Below are 21852 nucleotides of genomic sequence, written 5' to 3'. Positions count from 1 at the left end.
TACAGGCCATGTGTGTACGTGTGTGTGTCTTCATCTGTCCCTGCTGCTAGAACAGAAATATCTTAGGCAGGGTAATTTATTTATTCATTTATTTATTTTGTAGAGACGGGGTCTTGCTATGTTGCCCAGGCTGATCTTGAACTCCTGAGCTCAAGCGATCCTCCCACCACGTCCTGCCAAAGTGCCTGGCCAGGCTGGGTAATTTATGAGCAACAGAAATTGATTTCTCACAGTTCTGGAGGCAGGGAAGTCCAAGATCAAGACACTGGCAGGTCTGGCACAGTGGCTCACGCCTGTAATCCCAGCACTTTGGGAGGCCGAGGTGGGAGACTGGCCTGGGCAACATAGCAAGACCCCATCTCTACACAAAATTTTTTTTTTTAAGTTAGCCAGGCATGGTAAGGTGGGAGGGTCACTTGAGCCCAGGAGTTTGAGACTGCAGTGAGCCAAGATCGCACTACTGCACTCCAGCCTGGGCAACAGAGCAAGATACCATCTCAGAAAAAAATCCAAGTGACAATCTACAGTGTTTCTCTACGGTAGCTACAGAGAAGGGGAACTTCAGGGACTTCTCCCAGGGACATGGAGAAGATACATTCTCAGTCTTACTAAATACTGCTGGACTGTTGCCCAAATCATTGTCAGTCTTTTCACTCCCACCCTAAGTCCTTAGAGGGTTCATTTCCCCCATCACCAACCACATGTTACTTTCTCTTTGTTAATCCATATTCAAGTTGAATTCATATGCACCCAAGTATATGAATCTTAAATGGACAGTTCAATGAATGTTACATAGGAATCCACTCCCTATAACCAACAGCCACAGGGATTACTGGTGCGCGCACCACCATGCCCGGCTAATTTTTGAATTTTACTAGAGACGGGGTTTTGCCATATTGGCCAGGCTGGCTTTGAACTCCTGACCTCAAGTGATCTGCCCGCCTTGGCCTCCCAAAGTGCTGGATTACAGGCATGAGCCACTATGCCAGCCTTTTTTTTTTTTTCGCTCTTTTTTGAGACAGAGTTGTACTCTGTTGCCCAGGCTGGAGTGCAGTGGTGCTATCTCAGCTCACCGCAACTCCACCTCCCAGGTTCGAGTGGTTTTCCCGCCTCAGCCTCCCGAGTAGCTGGGATTACAGGCATGCACCACCACGCCCGGCTAAGGCTGGAGTACAGTGGCACGATCTCGGCTCACTGCAAGCTCCACCTCCTGGGTTCACGCCATTCTCCTGCCTCAGCCTCCCGAGTAGCTGGGACTACAGGCGCCTGCCACTACAACCGGCTAATTTTTTGTATTTTTAGTAGAGACAGGGTTTCACTGTGTTAGCCAGGATGTAATTTTGTATTTTTAGTAGAGATGGGGTTTCACCATGTTAGCCAGGCTGGTCTCAAACTCCTGACCTCAAGTGGTCTGCCCACCTCGGCCTCCCAAAGTACTGAGGTTACAGGTGTGAGCCACCACACCTGGCCCCACCTCATCCTCTTGAGTATCTAGGAACTACAGGCGTGCACCAGCACACTCAGCTAAATTATATATATACACACACACACACACACACACACACACACACACACAGATGTGGGTCTTGCTATGTTGCCTAGGCTGGTCTCAAACTCCTGGGCTCAAGCGACCTCCCACTCAACCTCCCAAAGCACTGGGATTACAGGTGAGAGTCACTGCACCTGGCTCTCACCCGATCTTTTTCCCAATCCCATCAGATAGATGCTATTATCTCCAGGGAAAATGAGGTGTAATCCAGAGAGCTCACCCTCAGCCCCACCTCAGCTACTAATAGCTGAGTAGTAATTTGAACTCAGGCCAGGCATGGCACCTCACGCCTGTAATCTCAGCACTTTGGGAGGCCAAGGCGGGCAGGTCACTTGAGGTCAGGAGTTCGAGACCAGACTGGCCAACATGGTGAAATCCCCCTCTCTATTAAAAATACAAAAATTAGCTGGGTGTGGTGGCACACACCTGTAATCCCAGCTACTGGGGAGTCTGAGGCACATGAATCACTTAGCCCAGGATGCAGAGGTTGCAGTGAACCAAGATCACGCCACTGCACTCCAGCCTGGGCAACAGAGCCAGACTCTGTCTCAAAAAAAAAAAAAAAAATTTGGACTCAAAGAGTCAAGTTCTCTCCACGGTGCTCATAACCACCACATTTTAAGGTAGCAATGCCTGTTTTGGAATATCATACATGACACATATGTTGACTTGCGAAAGTGTCAAAGATGTATTGACAATGGAATACAGTAAAATTTTTTTTTTTTTGAGATGGAGTCTTGCTCTGTAGCCCAGGCTGGAGTGCAGTGGCGCGATCTCAGCTCACTGCAAGCCGCACCACCTCACAGGTTCACACCATTCTCCTGCCTCAGCCTCCTGAGTAACTGGGACTTCAGGCACCTGCCACCATGCCCGGCTAATTTTTTGTACTTTTAGTAGAGACGGGGTTTCACCGCTTTAGCCAGGATGGTCTCGATCTCCTGACATTGTGATCCGCCCGCCTCGGCCTCCCAAAGTGCTGGGATTACAGGCGTGAACCACCACGCCCAGCCGAAAGTATTTATTGTCTGGTCCTTTACAACAAACAGTTTGCTGAACTCTGGCCTATGCGAATTAAACAGGAAAATCAGATCGAAGAATATTCAGTATCATGATCACGGATCTGTGGATATGTGTGCAAAAGTGGAAAACAGAGGCCAGGCATGGTGGCTCATGCCTGTAATCCCAGCACTTTGGGAGGCTGAGGCAGGCAGATCACTTGAGGCCAGGAGTTCGAGACCAGCCTGGCCAACATGGTGAAACCCCATCTCTACTAAAAATACAAAAATTAGCTGGGCGTGGTGGCGCACAGCTGTAATCCCAGCTACTCAGGAGGCTGAAGTAGGAGAATCGCTTGAACCCAGGAGGAGGAGGTTGCAGTGAGCCAAGATCGTGCCACTGCACTCCAGCCTGGGCGACAGAGCGAGACTCTGACACCAAAAAGAAAAAAAAAAAGTGGAAAACAGAATGGATGGGCTTGTGGGTGGAGGCTTCTAGGGGAGGTGCTGGAGAGGGAAAGTAAAAAAAAACTTGGACTTTTACTGGAATATTATCTTTCTTTTTTTTTTTTTTCTTTTTTCTTTGAGATAGGGTTTCTCTCTGTTGCCCAGGCTGGAGTGCAGTGGTGCGATCATAGCTCACTACAGTCTCAACCTGTTGGGCTCTGGTGGTCCTCCCATCTCAGCCTCCCAGGTAGCTGGGACTACAGGCATGTGCCACCATGCCTCATTTTTTCTTTCTTTTTTTTTTTTGAGATGGAGTCTCGCTGTGTCGCCCAGGCTGGAGTTCAGTGGCGTGATCTCGGCTCTCTGCAAGCTCCGCCTCCCGGGTTCATGCCATTCTCCTGCCTCAGCCTTCTGAGTAGCTGGGACTACAGGTGCCTGCCACCACGCCCGGCTAATTTTTTTGTATTTTTAGTAGAGACGGGGGTTTCACCGTGTTAGCCAGGGTGGTCTTGATCTCCTGACCTCGTGATCCACCCGCCTCGGCCTCCCAAAGTGCTGGGATTGCAGGTGTGAGCCACTGCACCCGGCCCTCATTTTTTCTTTATTTTTAATTTTTGTAGAGATGGGATCTCACTGTGTTGCCAGGGCTAGTCTTGAACGCCTGGGCTCAAGCAATCCTCCCGCCTCAGCCTCCCAAAGTGCTAGGATTACAGGCATGAGCCACCGCACCCGGCCTGTTTCTTTCACTGAAGAAGAGGGGGGGCAACTGCACCTCTCTGCAAGTGGCCAAATTCACCCATCTGCAGCCCTGGAAGTCTGAATTCTTCAGCCATTACCTTCTCTGAGCCTCAGTTTTCTCATCTGTAAAATGGGAACCATCAAACCCATTTTGATGGAGAAACGGTTGTTTTAAGACATTGATCAAGCCAGGCATGGTGGCTCACGCCTGTAATTCCAACACCTTGGGAAGCCAAGGCAGGGGGATTGCTTGAGGCCAGGAGTTTGAAACCAGCCTGGTCAACATAGAAAGACATCATCTCTACAAAAGAAAAAAAAAATTATATTAGCCAGGCATGGTGGCATGCACCTGCAGTCCCAGCTACTCGGGAGGCTGAGGCGGGAGGATCGCTTGAACCCGGGAGGCTGAGGTTGCAGTGAGCCGAGATTGCGCCACTGCACTCCAGCCTGGTGACTGAGTGAGATTCTGTCTCAAAAAAAAAAAAAAGTCTGGGCACAGTTTTGCATGGGTACAAGCACCTATGAGACACTCCTTGAATTGGTAATATTGGGGTGGGAGACAGAGAGTCCAGGAGGATGTGTTTAACTTTCTCTCCCCCACCAGCCCTGGAGACCCTGAAGGGTAAGACCATTTCTATCGTCCCCGCTACTGTATTCCCAGAGCCTAGACATTCCTGGAACACAGTCAGTGCTCAATTAAATTTCTCCCTCACTGGAGAGAAGTAATAAGGGGAACTGTGGGGGATTTGACATCAACATAACTTCCATTGCTATCTCCCTACAAGAACTTTTAGGTGAACTTCAGCCTGGGGTCCCCGAGCCTCTTAGGGGTGTTCAGGGTGTCTGTGAATTCTGATGGGGGAAAAAAATTTCACATCTTTATTTTCACTGACTCTAACTGATAATTACCATTCCCTCAATTATTAATGAAGACAACCGCAGGACCTGGGACTTTGTCCGTTTGTCCTTAATAAAAGCCACAGATACTTTCAGATTGCATTGCAACCAGAAACACATCTGACACTTGTTACCACGGCAAAATCACTGTGATTATTAGATCTTATTTAATGTGGTGATAAAAATAATATAGGCCAGGTGCGATGGCTCACACCTGTAATCCTAGCACTTTGAGAGGCCGAGGCGGGAGGATTGCTTGAGCCTGGAAGTTTGAAAGCAGCCTGGGTAATATAGGGAGACCCCGTTTCAAATAATAATAATTATTATAATAATAAAATTAGGCCGGGCACAGTGGCTCACGCCTGTAATCCCAGCACTTTGGGAAGCCGAGGCGGGCAGATCACCTGAGGTCAGGAGTTCAAGACCAGCCTGGCCAACATGGTGAAACCCCATCTCAACTAAAAATACAAAAATTAGCCAGGTGTGGTGGCACGTGCCTGTAATCCCAGCTACTCAGGAGGCTGAGGCAGGAGAATCGCTTGAACCCATGAGGTGGAGGTTGCAGTGAGCCGAGGTCGCACTACCGCACTCCAGCCTAGGCCACAGAGTAAGACTCCAACTAAAAAAAAAAAAAAAAAGGGAGGCCGGACACGGTGGCTCACACCTGTAATCCCAGCACTTTGGGAGGCCGAGGCAGGTGGATCACCTGAAGTTGGGAGTTCGAGACCACGCTGACCAAGGTGGAGAAACTCCATCTCTACTAAAAATACAAAATTAGCCAGGTGTGGTGGCACATGCCTGTAATCCCAGTTACTCAGGAAGCTGAGGCAGTAGAATTGCTTGGACCCGGGAGGCGGAGGTTGCAGTGAGCTGAGATCGCGCCATTGCACTCCAGCCTGGGCAACAAGAGCGAAACTCCGTCTCGGAAAATAAATAAATAAACAAACAAACAAACAAACAAACAAATAAAATAATAGAAATAAAATAAAAACAGCTGCTACATTTATTTCCTGGAAAGCACCTATCACTAACGGAGATGATCCCACTTTACCGTTGTGATTACTTTCTCATCTGGGACCCCAGCCCAGATGACTGTGGGCTCCCCGAGAGCAGATGCGAGTTCTTCTGGCCCCCTGCAGACAGTAGGTGCTCACACTTGCTGAAAGTGACCGCAAGGGCTGGGAAGAGAGCGCATGGGTGCGGGGCGACCCGGGGACTTTCCCGGTGCTGCGGGGCAGGACTCCGAAACCGTGACCTCACGTCCCACACCCACCCGGGACGCGGAAGGGGCGGCGCGCTTCCTTCCCAGGGCGCGGGCCGCGGGGTGGAGCCAGCGCCCTCAGCGCGCTACGGTCCGCGGGCAACTCCGCAGAAGCCCCAGCCCCCAGGACCCCAGGACCCAGTGGCGCAGCCGGCAGCCCCGGATCCCTGGTAGGTGGGGAAGGGGCGAGGACGGGCCTGAGGTGGAGAAGGTGTCGGGGGTGTGGGGGGTGGCCCTGAGCCCGTGCGGCTCGCCAGGGCTCCAGGCCACCTGGCCTCCCTCTTAGGGCCCCGGTGCGGGGGAGGGGGCCTGGCGCCGCGCGTTGGGAGGTTGACGTTCCCCTCAACCTCCAGCTCCCCGCGCTGGTGGCCCAGATCCTCCCCCACTGTCGGGATCCTCCCCAGCACCCTGGCTTCCTCCCCGACAGCCTGACCCCTCCCCCAAACCCCAGATTCCTCCCGGACACCCCAGATTCCTCCCCAACACCCAGGATTCCTACCTGAAACCCCATATTCCTTCTCACCCCAAATTCCTGACACCCAAGCTTCCTACCTGACACCCCATATTTCTCTCAACGCCCTGAATTTCTCCCTGACACCCAAGATCCCTCCCTGACACCCCGAATTCCTCCGTGACACCCAGGACCCCTCTCTGACACCCTGGATTCTTCCCCAACACCCAGGATCCCTCCCGAATACCCCAGATTCCTCCCAGACACCCCAAATTCCTCCCTGACACCCCAAACTCTTCCCTGACACCCAGGATCCCAACCTCACACCCTGTACCACCACACACCTTCTTCCTTTCTCCCCCTTCTAACGGTTATCCAGCCACATGGGCTTCCTCACTGTTCCTCCAGCTCACCAGGCGCAGTCCTGCCCCAGGGCCTTTGGGCAGGTGGCTTCACCTTCCAGAAGCTTTCCTCCCTGATCTCCACCCAGCCTCCTCCCTCACCTCCTTTAGGTCTCAGCTCAATGTCACCTCCTGTCCCCAAAGGCCTCCCTTGACCACCGTGGTCCCCTGTAGCCCCTTCCCATCCAGTCTCTCAGAGCCACACAGCCCCCGGTTCATGGCTTTCACATTACTTTTCATTCTCTGAAATGATCTTGGGTTATTTTCTCGCTTACTGTTGGTCTCCCTGAACCAGACTGGGAGCTCTGTGAGGGTGGATGTGCCTGCCTTGATATGCAGTGGCACTTTGAACAGTTCCTGGACCTAGTAGGTGCTCAATAAATGCATATTCGATGCATGAAAGGCTGCATGAGAGTGTGGGAAGGAGAGTGGGAGAGGTGGTTAAAACATTTAAAAAGGACAAGGTGGGAGGATCACTTGAGCCCAGGAGTTCAAGACAAGCCTGGGCAGCACAGCGAGACTCCACCTCTACAAAAAAATTCGAAAAGAAAGTTAGCCGGGTGCAGTGGTTTATGCCTGTAATCCCAACACTTTGGGAGGCTGAGGCAGGTGGATTGCTTGAGCCCAGGAGCCTGGGTAACATGGGTGAGACTCTGTCTCTACCAAAAATACAAAAATTAGCCAGGTGTGGTGCCGCACACCTGTAGTCCCAGCTACTCGGGAGGCTGAGGTGGGAGGATCACTTGAACCCGGGAGTTCAAGGCTGCAGTAAGCCGTGATCCCACTACTGCACTCCAGCCTGGGTGACAGAGTGAGACCCTGTCTCTAAAAAAAATGAAATGGGGGCTGGGCAGGTGGCTCACGCCTGTAATCCCAGGCAGATCACCTGAGGTCAGGAGTTTGAGACCAGCCTGACCAACATGGCAAAACCCTGTCTCTACTAAAAATACAAAAATTAGCGGGGCGTGGTGGTGCATGCCTGTAATCCCAGCCACTCAGGAGGATGAGGCAGGAGAATCACTTGAACCCAAGAGGCGGAGGTTGCAGTGAGCCCAGACCGCGCCACCGCACTCCAGCCTGGGCGACACAGCAAGACTCTGTGTCAAAAAAAAAAAAAAAAAAAAAAGAAATGAAATTAAAAATCAAAAATTTTTTTAAAAAGGAAGAGGAAGAGAAAAAGTCTGCCAATATTTATTGTCACACTAATATTATTATATCAAGCTCTTGCTCCTTGCTGGGCACTGATCTAAACTTTTTAACCATATTTTCGCATGAAAGCTTCAAAACAGACTCCCATTCATCCTAAGTACCAGTTCATGTGGGTGTTATAAATGAGGAAGCTGAGGCTGAGAAACAGACCACACAAGCCGGCAGGTGGCAGAGCCAGAACCCTCCTACCCCGTGGGTGTTTTCATCCTGCCAGGCGCCTGCTCTTCAGAGTGAGGAGTGGACTTTGTCCCAGCCATGGACAGTGAGAAATGAAACTTGCTGGGTCTCGAGAAGGTGGAGGTGGCAGTGGGCAGGGGAGGCGGGCGGGGGAAGCTGGGGCAGTCACTGAAATAGAGTTGAGTTCAGGCCTGGGGGGCAGAGAGAATGAGAAGAAAGACCACGTGATTTTAGAGATTTGCCAGGCATTCAGGTGGAGATGGTCATGCCTTGATGATTCTAAGTCTGGCTGGCTTTGTCGTGTTTTCTGCAAAACTCCCCTGAGTCCTTCTTGCAAGGAGGTTTCAGTCTTGCATGCTAATGTTTGTGGGGCATGCGTGTGCCAGGCACTGCTTTAAGAGTCCTATACAGGCCGGGCGCAGTGGCTCATGCCTGTAATCCCAGCACTCTGGGAGGCCAAGGCAGGTGGATCGATTGAGGTCAGGAGTTCGAGACCAGCCTGGCCAACAGCCTGAAACTCTGTCTCTACTAAAATTACAAAACCTAGCCGGGCGCGGTAGCTAACGCCTGTAATCCCAGAATTTTGGAGGCCAAGGCAGGCGGATCACGAGATCAAGAGATTGAGACCATCCTGGCCAACATGGTGAAACCCCGTCCCTACTAAAAATACAAAAATTACCTGGGCATGGTGGCATGCGCCTGTAGTCCCAGCTACTCAGGAGGGTGAGGCAGGAGAATCACTTGAACCCAGGAGGTGGAGGTTGCAGTGAGCCGAGATCGCGCCACTGCACTCCAGCCTGGCGACAGAGGGAGATTTGGTCTCAGAAAAAAAAAAAAAAGATTATCTGGGCGTGGTGGCAGGCTCCTGTAATCCCAGCTACTCAGGAGAGTGAGGCACAAGAATCACTTGAGCCCAGGATGCGGAGGCTGTAGTGAGCCCAGATCGCACCACTGCACTCCAGCCTGGGCGACAAAGTGGGACTCCGTCTCAAAAAATATATATATGTATATATATTTTACTGACATGTAGGCTGGGTGCAGTGGCTCATACCTGTAATCCGAGCACTTTGGGAGGCCAAGGTGGGAGGATCACTTGGGCCCAGGAGTTCCAGACCCCGTCCCTACAAAACATTAATAATTAGCTGGGCATGGTGGCATGTGCCTGTAGTCCCAGCTACTTGGGAGGCTGAGTGGGAGGATCACTTCTTGATCCCAGGAGGTTGAGGCTGCAGTGAGCTATGATCACACCACTGCACTCCAGCCTGGGTAACAGAGCAAGATCCTGTCAAAAAACAGCAACACAGGAGGCTGAGGCAGGAGAACAGTGGGAACCCGGGAGGCAGAACTTGTAGTGAGCCGAGATCGCGCCACTGCACTCCAGCCTGGGAGACAGACCGAGACTCCGTCTCAAAAAAAATAAAAAAAACAAAAAAGAGTGTGAATTCTAAGTGTTCAACTGAATGAATTTTCAGCATGACGCCCAGCCCCACTGCTACCCTGTCCCAGCACGGCCCTTCTCCACACTTTATCATCTATGCCCTCTTATCAGCTAAAAATTGGAGGGTACGTGCCAATGTATGTTTGCTTTTTGCTTGGTAAGTTATACACACAACCGTTCCCAGGAACCACCGGGAGGTGGGAAGAGCAGTTGATTCGTGGATCATCGAACTTAACGGGGGTGGGGGTATTGGACCGTATTCCAAGTAGTTGTCTTGATCATTTCAAAAAGTTTTGGCCGACTTGTGGTCCCACCTGAATATAGGATCTTTTTTTTTTTTTTGAGATGGAGTCTCACTCTGTCACCAGGCTGGAGTGCAGTGGCACCAACTCGGCTCGCTGCAAGCTCCGCCTCCCAGGTTCACACCATTCTCCTGCCTCAGCCTCCCAAGTAGCTGGGAGTACAGGTGCCCGCCACCACACCTGGCTAATTTTTTGTATTTTTAGTAGAGACGGGGTTTCACCGTGTTAGCCAGCATGGTCTCAATCTCCTGACCTCGTGATCTGCCCGCCTCGGCCTCCCAAAGTGCTGGGATTACAGGTATGAGCCACCGCGCCCAGCCCATTTTCATTTTTATCCCATTTTATGTAGAGCTTACAACAGAGATAGAAGATTGGCATCTGGCCTTTTTCTTATTGTCCGATTGTGCCTGCATTATTTTATTATTATTATTATTATTTCCTAAGATTATTAGGAAAAACCTTTTATCCTCCACTTCTCTAGAGGAGAACTTAGGCCATATGCTTATTTCATGAACATTAGTTTAATTAAAACTAGGTGAGGCTGTTTCTCAGGCCCCATAACCAGGTCCACATAAGCTGGAGTCTGTGTTAAATCTGGAAATGTTAAAAGGAGCCAAAAAGCTCAGTGGGTTCTAGAACCAGACAGCCTGGGTTCTAATCCAGCTGTATCCCTTATGAGCTGTGTGACTCTGGACTACTTACTCAACTTCTCTGTGCCTCTGTTTCCTTGTGTCAAAAAGGGGCCATACTCCAATATTACTGGACTGTAGTGGAGATGTCTAAAACTGTGCTGTCCAACAGAAATATAACATGAAGCAGCCGCGAACAGTGGCTCACACCTGTAATCCCAGCACTTTGGGAGGCCGAGGCTGGCAGATCACTTGAGGTCAGGAGTTCAAGACCAGCCTGGGCAACATGGTAAAACCCTGTCTCTACTAAAAATACAAAAATTAGCCGGGTATGATGGCGGATGCCTGTAGTCCCAGCTACCCGGAAGGCTGAGGCAAGAGAATCGCTTGAACCTGGGAGGCAGAGGTTGCAGTGAGTCGAGATCATGCCATTGCACTGTAGCCTGGAAAATAGAGCAAGTCTCCATCTCCAAAATATATAAATAAATAAATATATATATATATCTCCTAATAATACATTTTATTAATCCAATATGTAAATACACTTAATAATATATTTTATTTAACTCAATATACCCAACATGGTTCAATATAATGTTCCATTACGAATGAGGCATCTTCCATACCTTTTTTATTTTGTTGTTTTTGAGACAGCGTCTCACTCTATTGCCCAGGCTGGAGTGCAGTGGCGGGATCTCTGGTCACTGCAGCTTTGATTCTCCTGGCCTCAGGTGATCCTCTGACCTCAGTCTACCAAGGAGCTGGGGCCACAGGCACGCACCACCACACCCAGCTAATTATTTTTATTTTAATTTTATTTATATTTTAATTTTATTTATTTATTTATTTGTTTGTTTCTTTATTTTGAGAGGGAGTTTTGCTCTTGTTGCCCAGGCTGGAGTGCAATGGTGCGATCTTGGCTCACTGCAACCTCTGCCTCCCTGGTTCAAGGGATTCTCCTGTCTCAGCCTCCCGAGTAGCTGGGATTACCAGCAACTGCCACCACGCCCTGCTAATATTTTTTATTTTTAGTAGAGACAGGGTTTCACTGTGTTGGCTAGGCTGGTCTCGAACTTCTAAACTCAGGTGATCCACCTGCCTCAGCCTCCCAAAGTGCTGGGATTACAGGCATGAGCCACCGCACCCGGCCTATTTTTATTTTTTGTAGAGATGGGTCTCATTGTTGCCCAGGCTGGTCTCGAACTCTTGGGCTCAAGAGATCCTCCTACCTCAGCCCCCTAAAGTACTGGGATTATAGGCATGAGCCACTGCACCCTGCCTTAATTAATTAAAAATTAGATAAAATGCCGGCCGCGGTGGCTCACGCCTGTAATCCCAACACTTTGGGAGGCCAAGGTGGGAGGATCACTTGAGCCCAGGCAACATGGGGAGACCCAGTCTCTACAAAAATACAAAAATTAACGGGTACACATCCAGGTTTGTTATATAGCTAAATGGCATGTCACAGGGTTTGGTGTACAGATTATTCCATCACACAGGTAATAACTGTCGTACCTGACAGGTAGTTTTTTTTTGTTGTTGTTTTAAGACAGAGTCTCGCTCTGTCGCCCAGGGTGGAGTGCAGTGGCGCCATTTCAGTTCACTGCAACCTCCGCCGCCCGGGTTCCAGCAATTCTCCTCCCTCAGCCTCCCAAGCAGCTGGGATTACAGGCGCACACTGCCACACCCGGCTAATTTTTTGTATTTTAGTACAAACGGGGTTTTACCGTGTTGCCCAGGCTGGTCTCGAACTCCTGAGCTCAGGCAATCCACACACCTCGGCCTTCCAAAGTGCTAGGATTGCAGGCGTGAGCCACCACTCCCCACCCTCCTCTCCCTCCTCCTCACCACCACCCTTAAACAGGCTCTGGTATTTTTTTTTTTTTTTTTGGAGACAGAGTCTTGCTCTGTCACCCAGGTTGGAGTACAGTGGTGTGATCTCTGCTCACTCCAGCCTCGACTTCTTGGGTTCAGGTGATTCTCCCACCTCAGCCTCCCTAGTAGCTGGGACTACAGGCACCCGCCACCACACCTGGCTAATTTTTGTATTTTTAGTAGAGACGGGATTTCGCCATGTTGGCCAGGATGGTCTTGAACTCCTGACCTCAGGTGATCCACCTGCCTCGGCCTCCCAAAGTGCTGGGATTACAGGCGTGAGCCACTGTGCCTGGCCCTGTTGTTCCCTTCTTTGTGTCCTGCGGTGGCTCACGCCTGTAATCCCAACACTTTGGGAGGCCAAGGCAGGTGGGTCCTCTGAGGTCAGGGGTTCGAGACCAGCCCGACCAATATAAGGCAACCCCATCTCTACTAAAAATACAAAAATTAGCCGGGCATAGTGGTGCGAACCTGTAATCCCAGCTACTCAGGAGGCTGAGGCAGGAGAATCTCTTGAAACCGGGAGGCAGAGGTTGCAGTGAGCTGAGATTGCGTCACTGCACTCCAGGCTGGATGACAGAGCGAGACTCTGTCTCCAAAAAAAAACACAAACAAACAAACAAAAAAAACAAAAAAAAAACTGGATAAAAGTTAAAATTCAAGCCAGGCATGGTGGCTCATACCTGTAATCCCAGTACTTTGGGAGGCTGAGGTGGGCAGATAGCTTGAGGTCAGGAGTTCAAGACCAGCCTGGCCAACATGGCAAAACCCTGTCTCTACTAAAAATACAAAAATTAGCCGGGCGTGGTGGCATGTGCCTGTGATCCCAGCTACTGGGGAGGCTGAGGCACAAGAATAACTTGAACCCAGGAGAGGGGGGTGGCAGTGAGCCAAGATCGCACCACTGCACTCCAGCTTGGGCGACAGAGCAAGACTTCATCCTAAAAAAAAAAATTTAAAATTCAGTGTCTCTTCACTACCACAGCCACATTTCAGGTGCCCAGTAGACACAGGTAGCTGGGGGCTGCCATACTGGACAACACAGACAGAGAGTGTTGAGGCTGATCTAGACTGCAAGTATCTGCAGCATATTAGCTGCTGTGGCTGCGGTAATAAAGTGCCCCAGCCCGGATGGCTTAAGCAACAGAAATTTATTCTCTCACAGTTATGGAGGCTGGAAGTCCAAGATCGAGGTGTTGTAGGGTTGGTTCCTTCTGAGGACTCTCCTTAGCTTGCAGACGGCCGCCTTCTCCCTGGGTCTCCTCACATCATCTTCCTTCTGTGCAGTTAGCTGTCTGTATCTGAATGCCCCCCGCCTTTTCCTTTTTTGATGCAGGTTCTCGCTCTGTTACCCAGGCTGGAGTGCAGTGGCGAGATCTTAGCTTGCTTGCTGCAGCCTCAACCTCCCAGGCTCAACCAATCCTCCCACCTCAGCCTCCTGAGTAGCTGGGATTTCAGGCGCATGCCACCATGCCTGGCTAATTTTTTTTTTTTTTTTTTTTTTAAGACAGAGTCTTGCTCTGTCACCCAGGCTGGAGTGCAGTGGCGCTATCTTGGCTCAATGTAAGCTCCGCCTACCAGGTTCACGCCATTCTCCTGCCTCAGCCTCCCGAGTAGCTGGGACTACAGGCGCCCGCCACCATGCCTGGCTAATTTTTGCATTTTTAGTAGAGATGGAGTTTCACCATGTTAGCCAGGCTGGTCTCGTACTCCTGACCTTAGGTGATCTGCCCACCTCGGCCTCCCAAAGTGCTGGGATTACAGGCGTGAGCCACTGCGCCTGGCCATGCCTGGGTAATTTTTGTATATTTAGTGAAGACGGGATTTCACCATGTTGGCCAGGCTGGTCTCGAGCTCTTGATCTTAAGTGATCAGCTCACCTCCACCTCCCAAATTGCTGGGATTACAGGCATGAGCCGTCACGCCCGGCCAAATAAAAATACTTTCAACATCAAAAACAAACAAACAAAAACACCAAAGCCAAATACAAACCAAAAAAAGGCCTTTTCTCTAAATAAAGTCACATTCTGAGCTACTGGAGGTTGGCACTTCAACATATGATTTTGGGGAGGGACACGATTGAACCCATAATAGCCAGTCATACCCCATACTAATTAAAAGGCATTTGGTGTTACAAACATTGGCATCAAATGGCTGCTCTATCAGTCACTAGCTGTGTGATCTTGGTCATGTTTGCCCCTCTGTGGAATGGAAAATAAAAAAATCACATGGCTGTCTCATAACCCAGGTGTCTACAAACTTTTTCTGTCAAGGGTCAGAGAGTGAATATTTTCCACTTTGTAGACCCCATAGTCTCTGTTGTAGCTACTCCATCACTCTAGTGGGAAAGCAGCCATCGATATATGTAAATGAGTGAGGATGTCTGTGTTGCAATAAAACTTTATTTATAAAAGCAATTGGCTGGGTGTAGTGGCTCACACCTATAATCCCAGCACTTTGGGAGGCCAAGGTGGGCGGATCACACAAGGTCAGGAGTTCAAGACCAGCCTGGCCAATATGGTGAAACCCCGTCTCTATAAAAAGTACAAAAATTAGCTGGGCGTGGTGGCGGGTGCCTGTGGTCCCAGCTACTCGGGAGGCTGAAGCAGGAGAATCGCTTGAACCCGGGAGGTGGAGGTTGCAGTGAGCCAAGATCATGCCACTGCACTGCAGCCTGGGCGACAGAGCGAGACTCTGTGTCAAAACAAGACAAAACTAAAAAACAATTGGCCGGCACAGTGGCTCACGCTTGTAATCCCAGCACTTTGGGAGGCAGAGGCAGGCGGATCACCTGAGGTCGGGAGTTCAAGACCAGCCTGGCCAACACGGAGAAACCCCATCTCTACTAAAAATACAAAATTAGCCGGGCATGGTGGTGCATGCCTGTAATCTCAGCTACTCGGGAGGCTGAAGCAGGAGAATTGCTTGAATCCGGGAGGCGGAGTTTGCGGTGAGCTGAGATTGCACCATTGTACTCCAGCCTGGGCAACAAGAGTGAAACTCTGTCTCAAAAAAAAAGGCCGGGCGGGGTGGCTCATGCCTGTAATCCCAACACTTTGGGAGGCCGAGACAGGAGGATCACCTGAGGTCGGGAGTTCAAGACCAGCCTGACCAACATGGAGAAACCCCGTCTCTACTAAAAATACAAAATTAACCAGGCATGGTGGTGCATGCCTGTAATCCCAGCTACTTGGGAGGATGAGGCAGAAGAATCGCTTGAACCCGGGAGGCGGAGGTTGTGGTGAGCCGAGATCGTGCCATTGCACTCCAGCCTGGGCAACAAGAGTGAGACTCTGTCTCAAAAAAAAAAAAAAAAAAAAAAAAAAAAATGGTGGGCCATATTTTGTGGCCCCTGTCAAAGGGAGATCTGCACAGTGGGATCAGGACAGGCTTAACCAAAAACATGAAGGAGGGTAAGGGAGTGAGCCATAGGGATATCTGGGGGGTAACAGTGATATAGGCAGAGGGAACAGCCAGTGCAAAGGTCCTGAGGCAGGACTGTGCCCAGTTTAAAGAACAGAGGGGAGCACAATATAGCATGTAGTAAGCCCTCAAATAAGTGGTTGCATGTAAGTGTGTGTGTGTATCCACACATGCCCGTTATATTGTCGTATGTAATATATATGATGCTTATATATTACATATAACTAACATACCATTAGACAGTCAGTTGCTCCAGGGAAGAGTCTATTGCTGTTTTTCCTTGTCTGCGCACTGGTGTATTCACTAGTACCCAATACATGGCAGATGCTGAAAAAATTACTTTTTTTTTTTTTTTGAGATGGAGTTTCGCTCTGTCATCCAGGCTGGAATGCAGTGGCGTGATCTTGGCTCACTGTAACCTCCGCCTCCTGGGTTCAAGTGATTCTCCTGCCTCAGCCTCCCAAGTAGCTGGGAGTACAGGTGCCCAACACCATGTCTGGCAATTTTTTTTTTTTTTTTTTAGTAGAGACGGGAGTTTCACCGTGTTGACCAGGCTGATCTTGAACTCATGACCTCAAGTGATCTGTCTGCCTTAGCTTCCCAAAGTGCTAGGATTAGCAGCATGAGCCACCACACCTGGCTAAAAATTACTTCTTTTTGTTTGTTTTTTGATGGAGTCTTGTTCTTTTGCCCAGGCTGGAGTGCAGTGGCACGATCTCGGCTCACTGCAACCTCCACCTCCCAGGTTCAAGCGATTCTTCTGCCTCAGCCTCCCAAGTAGCTGGGATTACAGGCACACGCGACCATGCCCGGCTAAATTTTTTATTTTTTTATTTTTTATTTTTTTTTTTTAGTAGAGACAGAGTTTCACCATGTTGGCCAGGCTGGTCTTGAACTCCTGACCTTGTGATCCACCTGCCTCAGCCTCCCAAAGCACTGGGATTACAGGCATGAGCCACCGCGCCCGGCCAAAAAATTACTTCTTAAATGAATGAATGAATGCTATGTATGTATCCTTCCCTGCAGCCTCAACTTCCTTGGCTCAAGCAATCCTCCTGCCTTAGCCTCCCGAGTAGCTGGGACCACAGGCACACACCACCAGGCCTGGCTCCAAACTTTTTTTTTTTTTTTTTCAGATGGAGTCTCACTCTGTCGCCCAGGCTGGAGTGCAATGGTGCAGTCTCGGTTCACTGCAACCTCCGCCTCCCAGGTTCAAGCGATTTTCCTACCTCAGCCTCCCGAGTAGCTGGGATTACAGGCGCCTGCCACCATGCCCAGCTAATTTTTTGTATTTTTAGTAGAGACGGGGTTTCACCATATTGGCCAGGCTGGTCTCGACCTCCTGATCTCGTGGTTTGCCCGCCTCAGCCTCCCAAAGTGCTGGGATTATAGGCGTGAGCCACTGCGCCCGGCCCAAACTTTTTTTTAAACTCACAAAGTCTCTTAAAAATATTGGAATTGATTGTCATCCCGAGAAGAATGAGCGGATTTCTAAAAATCTAGATCTCTGGCTTCTCTTGAAAAATGAGTGGATGTGGATGTGGTGCCTAGCTCCCTTGCCATATTCTGTTAATCCCATAGTTCAACGCTGGGACAGTGTTGGAAGGACTGTTCAAGACTGCAAATACCAGGATGTTGGGTCCTTGAGGACCATCTAGAAGGCTGACTATTTATTTATTTATTGAGACGGGGTTTCGCTCTTGTTGCCCAGGCTGGAGTGCAATGGTGCGATCTTTGCTCACTGCAACCTCTGCCTCCCGGATTCAAGCGATTCTCCTGCCTCAGCCTCCTGAGTAGCTGGGATTACAGGCACAGACCACCAAACCCGGCTAATTTTTTTGTATTTTTAGTAGAGATGGGGTTTCACCATGTTGGCCAGGCTGGTCTTGAACTCCTGACCTCAGGTGAGCCGCCCTCCTCGGACTCCCAAAGTGCTGGGATTACAGGTGTAAGCCACCGTGCCCAGCCGAGGCTGACTACTTTATTTAGCAAGCATGTATTGAGCACCTACTGGCTTTCAGTCATCAAACTCAGAAGTATCTCTGTGTTAATCCAACTCAATTCCCCAAAACAAGTCTGTAAGTGTATGCCATTAGGCACACAGCCTCCACGGCCAGACTGCCTGGGTTGAAATCCGTCTTCTGCCATCCACTGATAGTGTGACTTTGGGCAAGTGACATCACCTCTGTGTGTCTCGCTTTCTTCATCTGTAAATGGGGAAAATAGTGTAATAGTGTTTACCTCCCAGGTAACACCAGGTAAGTCTCAGATGATAGCATTTTTTTTTTTTTTTTTTGAGACTGGGTCTCGCTCTGTTGCCCAGGCTGGAGTGCAGTGGTACCATCATAGCTCACTGCAGCCTCAACCTCCTGGGCTTAAGCAATCTTCCCATCTCAGCCTCCGGAGTAGCTGGAACAACAGGCACGTGCCACCACACCCAGCTACTTTTTTTGTTTTTTGAGCCGGAGTTTCACTCTGCTGCCCGGGCTGGAGTGCAGTGGCATGATCTTGGCTCACTGCAGCCACCACCTCCTGTGTTCAAGCGATTCTCCTGCCTCAGTTTCCCAAGTAGCTGGGATTACAAGAATGCACCACCACTCCTGGCTCATTCTTTGTATTTTTAGTAGAAACGGGGTTTCACCATGTTGGCCAGGCTGGTCTCGAACTCCTGACCTCAGGTGATCCCGCCGCCTCGGCCTCCACAACTGCTGGGATTACAGGCTTAAGCCCCCTCACCCAGCCCAGCTAATTTTTAAACTTTTAGTGGAGACGGAGTCTGGCTGTGTTGCCCAGGCTGGTCTCGAAGTCCTGGGCTTAAGTGATCCTCCTGCTTCAGCCTCCCAAAGTGCTGAGATCACAGGCCTGAGCCACCACACTGGCCTCATAGCATTTTGCAGAGGAAGAAATGGAAGTTGAAGGAGGCGACGTGTTGCCGAAGGTCACCTGGCTAGGTCTGGGTGGCAGGCGGGGAAAGCAGGCGGGGGTGTGTGGGCCGCCTTCCCGTGCTGACCTTTCTTGGGGGTAAGTGTGTTTGCTTCTCCTGTTTCCTACAGATCTGCTTGGGCAGCTCCTGCGGAACCTGGAACAGTGAATGGGTAGGGGACACTGGGCGTGCAGAAGGCGGGGGGCAGTGTGGAACATGCCTTCACCACCCCCAGCTTCTGCTGCCGGAGGCTGCACCCACCTGTGCCCATGGCCTGCACGGGCCCATCACTTCCTAGCGCCTTCGACATTCTAGGTGCAGCAGGCCAGGACAAGCTCTTGTATCTGAAGCACAAACTGAAGACCCCACGCCCAGGCTGCCAGGGGCAGGACCTCCTGCATGCCATGGTTCTCCTGAAGCTGGGCCAGGAAACTGAGGCCAGGATCTCTCTAGAGGCATTGAAGGCCGATGCGGTGGCCCGGCTGGTGGCCCGCCAGTGGGCTGGCGTGGACAGCACTGAGGACCCAGAGGAGCCCCCAGATGTGTCCTGGGCTGTGGCCCGCTTGTACCACCTGCTGGCTGAGGAGAAGCTGTGCCCGGCCTCGCTGCGGGACGTGGCCTACCAGGAAGCCGTCCGCACCCTCAGCTCCAGGGACGACCACCGGCTGGGGGAACTTCAGGATGAGGCCCGAAACCGGTGTGGGTGGGACATTGCTGGGGATCCAGGGAGCATCCGGACGCTCCAGTCCAATCTGGGCTGCCTCCCACCGTCCTCGGCTTTGCACTCTGGGACCAGGAGCCTCCCACGCCCCATTGACGGTGTTTCGGACTGGAGCCAAGGGTGCTCCCTGCGATCCACTGGCAGCCCCGCCTCCCTGGCCAGCAACTTGGAAATCAGCCAGTCCCCCACCATGCCCTTCCTCAGCCTGCACCGCAGCCCACATGGGCCCAGCAAGCTCTGTGACGACCCCCAGGCCAGCTTGGTGCCCGAGCCTGTCCCCGGTGGCTGCCAGGAGCCTGAGGAGATGAGCTGGCCGCCATCGGGGGAGATTGCCAGCCCCCCAGAGCTGCCAAGCAGCCCACCTCCTGGGCTTCCCGAAGTGGCCCCAGATGCAACCTCCACTGGCCTCCCTGATACCCCCGCAGCTCCAGAAACCAGCACCAACTACCCAGTGGAGTGCACTGAGGGGTCTGCAGGCCCCCAGTCTCTCCCCTTGCCTATTTTGGAGCCGGTCAAAAACCCCTGCTCTGTCAAAGACCAGACGCCACTCCAACTTTCTGTAGAAGATACCACCTCTCCAAATACCAAGCCGTGCCCACCTACTCCCACCACCCCAGAAACATCCCCTCCTCCTCCTCCTCCTTCATCTACCCCTTGTTCAGCTCACCTGACCCCCTCCTCCCTGTTCCCTTCCTCCCTGGAATCATCATCGGAACAGAAATTCTATAACTTTGTGATCCTCCACGCCAGGGCAGACGAACACATCGCCCTGCGGGTTCGGGAGAAGCTAGAGGCCCTTGGCGTGCCCGACGGTGCCACCTTCTGCGAGGATTTCCAGGTGCCGGGGCGCGGGGAGCTGAGCTGCCTGCAGGACGCCATAGACCACTCAGCTTTCATCATCCTACTTCTCACCTCCAACTTCGACTGTCGCCTGAGCCTGCACCAGGTGAACCAAGCCATGATGAGCAACCTCACGCGACAGGGGTCGCCAGACTGTGTCATCCCCTTCCTGCCCCTGGAGAGCTCCCCGGCCCAGCTCAGCTCCGACACGGCCAGCCTGCTCTCCGGGCTGGTGCGGCTGGACGAACACTCCCAGATCTTCGCCAGGAAGGTGGCCAACACCTTCAAGCCCCACAGGCTTCAGGCCCGAAAGGCCATGTGGAGGAAGGAACAGGACACCCGAGCCCTGCGGGAACAGAGCCAACACCTGGACGGTGAGCGGATGCAGGCGGCGGCACTGAACGCAGCCTACTCAGCCTACCTCCAGAGCTACTTGTCCTACCAGGCACAGATGGAGCAGCTCCAGGTGGCTTTTGGGAGCCACATGTCATTTGGGACTGGGGCGCCCTATGGGGCTCGAATGCCCTTTGGGGGCCAGGTGCCCCTGGGAGCCCCGCCACCCTTTCCCACTTGGCCGGGGTGCCCGCAGCCGCCACCCCTGCACGCATGGCAGGCTGGCACCCCCCCACCGCCCTCCCCACAGCCAGCAGCCTTTCCACAGTCACTGCCCTTCCCGCAGTCCCCAGCCTTCCCTACGGCCTCACCCACACCCCCTCAGAGCCCAGGGCTGCAACCCCTCATTATCCACCACGCACAGATGGTACAGCTGGGGCTGAACAACCACATGTGGAACCAGAGAGGGTCCCAGGCGCCCGAGGACAAGACGCAGGAGGCGGAATGACCGCGTGTCCTTGCCTGACCACCTGGGGAACACCCCTGGACCCAGGCATCGGCCAGGACCCCATAGACCACCCCGGTCTGCCCTGTGCCCTGTGGACGGTGGAAGATGGGGTCATCTGCCACTTTCAGGACATTGTCCGGGAGCCCTTCATTTAGGACAAAACGGGCGCGATGATGCCCTGGCTTTCAGGGTGGTCAGAACTGGATACGGTGTTTACAATTCCAATCTCTCTATTTCTGGGTGAGGGGTCTTGGTGGTGGGGGTATTGCTACGGTCTTTTAATTATAATAAATATTTATTGAATGCTTCCGCAGCGCCATTGTCTTCTGGGACACCTTCTGCCTGGCTATTTGTTATAAAACACGTGGCTCCCGCTCCCGCAAAAGGGAACCGGAAGCGGGAAGTGCACGCCTCTTCTTGGAGGGCATAGACCGGCCTTTGCCCTCATCCCATTGGCCAGAATATAATCACATGGCCCTGCTCCTGCCGCAAGGAACGCTGGGAAATGTAGTCCTTTCTGAACGGCCATGTGCCTCCCGAGTCGGGGTTCTAATACCAGGAAAGGTGGGGGGAAAAGATACTGTTGAGGGCGGGGAGGGTGCAGCCTGGGCAGCATGGTGAGACCCCGTATCTTCAAAAATACAAAAGTTAGCTGGGCGTGGTGGTGCACGCCTGTAGTCTCAGGTACTCAGGAGGCTGAGGTGGGAGGATTGCTTGAGCCCAGGAGCCGAAGGC

The 21852-nt window shown here is 51.7% G+C and overlaps 1 protein-coding gene across 3 annotated transcripts; it reads left to right on the top strand.

The window, feature by feature from the left end:
* The first annotated feature begins 4893 nt into the window (after positions 1 to 4893).
* On the top strand, positions 4894 to 21424 carry TICAM1 (TIR domain containing adaptor molecule 1). Of its 3 annotated transcripts, XM_055102802.2 has the most exons (3): positions 4894 to 6057; positions 16929 to 17002; positions 18846 to 21424. In XM_055102802.2, exon 3 carries the CDS (start codon positions 18985 to 18987, stop codon positions 21115 to 21117), a length of 2133 nt encoding a protein of 710 aa, XP_054958777.2. In that variant the 5' UTR covers positions 4894 to 6057; positions 16929 to 17002; positions 18846 to 18984; the 3' UTR covers positions 21118 to 21424.
* The last annotated feature ends 428 nt before the right edge of the window (positions 21425 to 21852 follow it).

The sequence above is a fragment of the Pan paniscus genome, chromosome 20 (assembly GCF_029289425.2).
Source record: "Pan paniscus chromosome 20, NHGRI_mPanPan1-v2.0_pri, whole genome shotgun sequence".
NCBI classification, from domain to species: Eukaryota; Metazoa; Chordata; class Mammalia; order Primates; family Hominidae; genus Pan; species Pan paniscus.
This window is presented reverse-complemented; position numbering and strand designations above follow the sequence as displayed.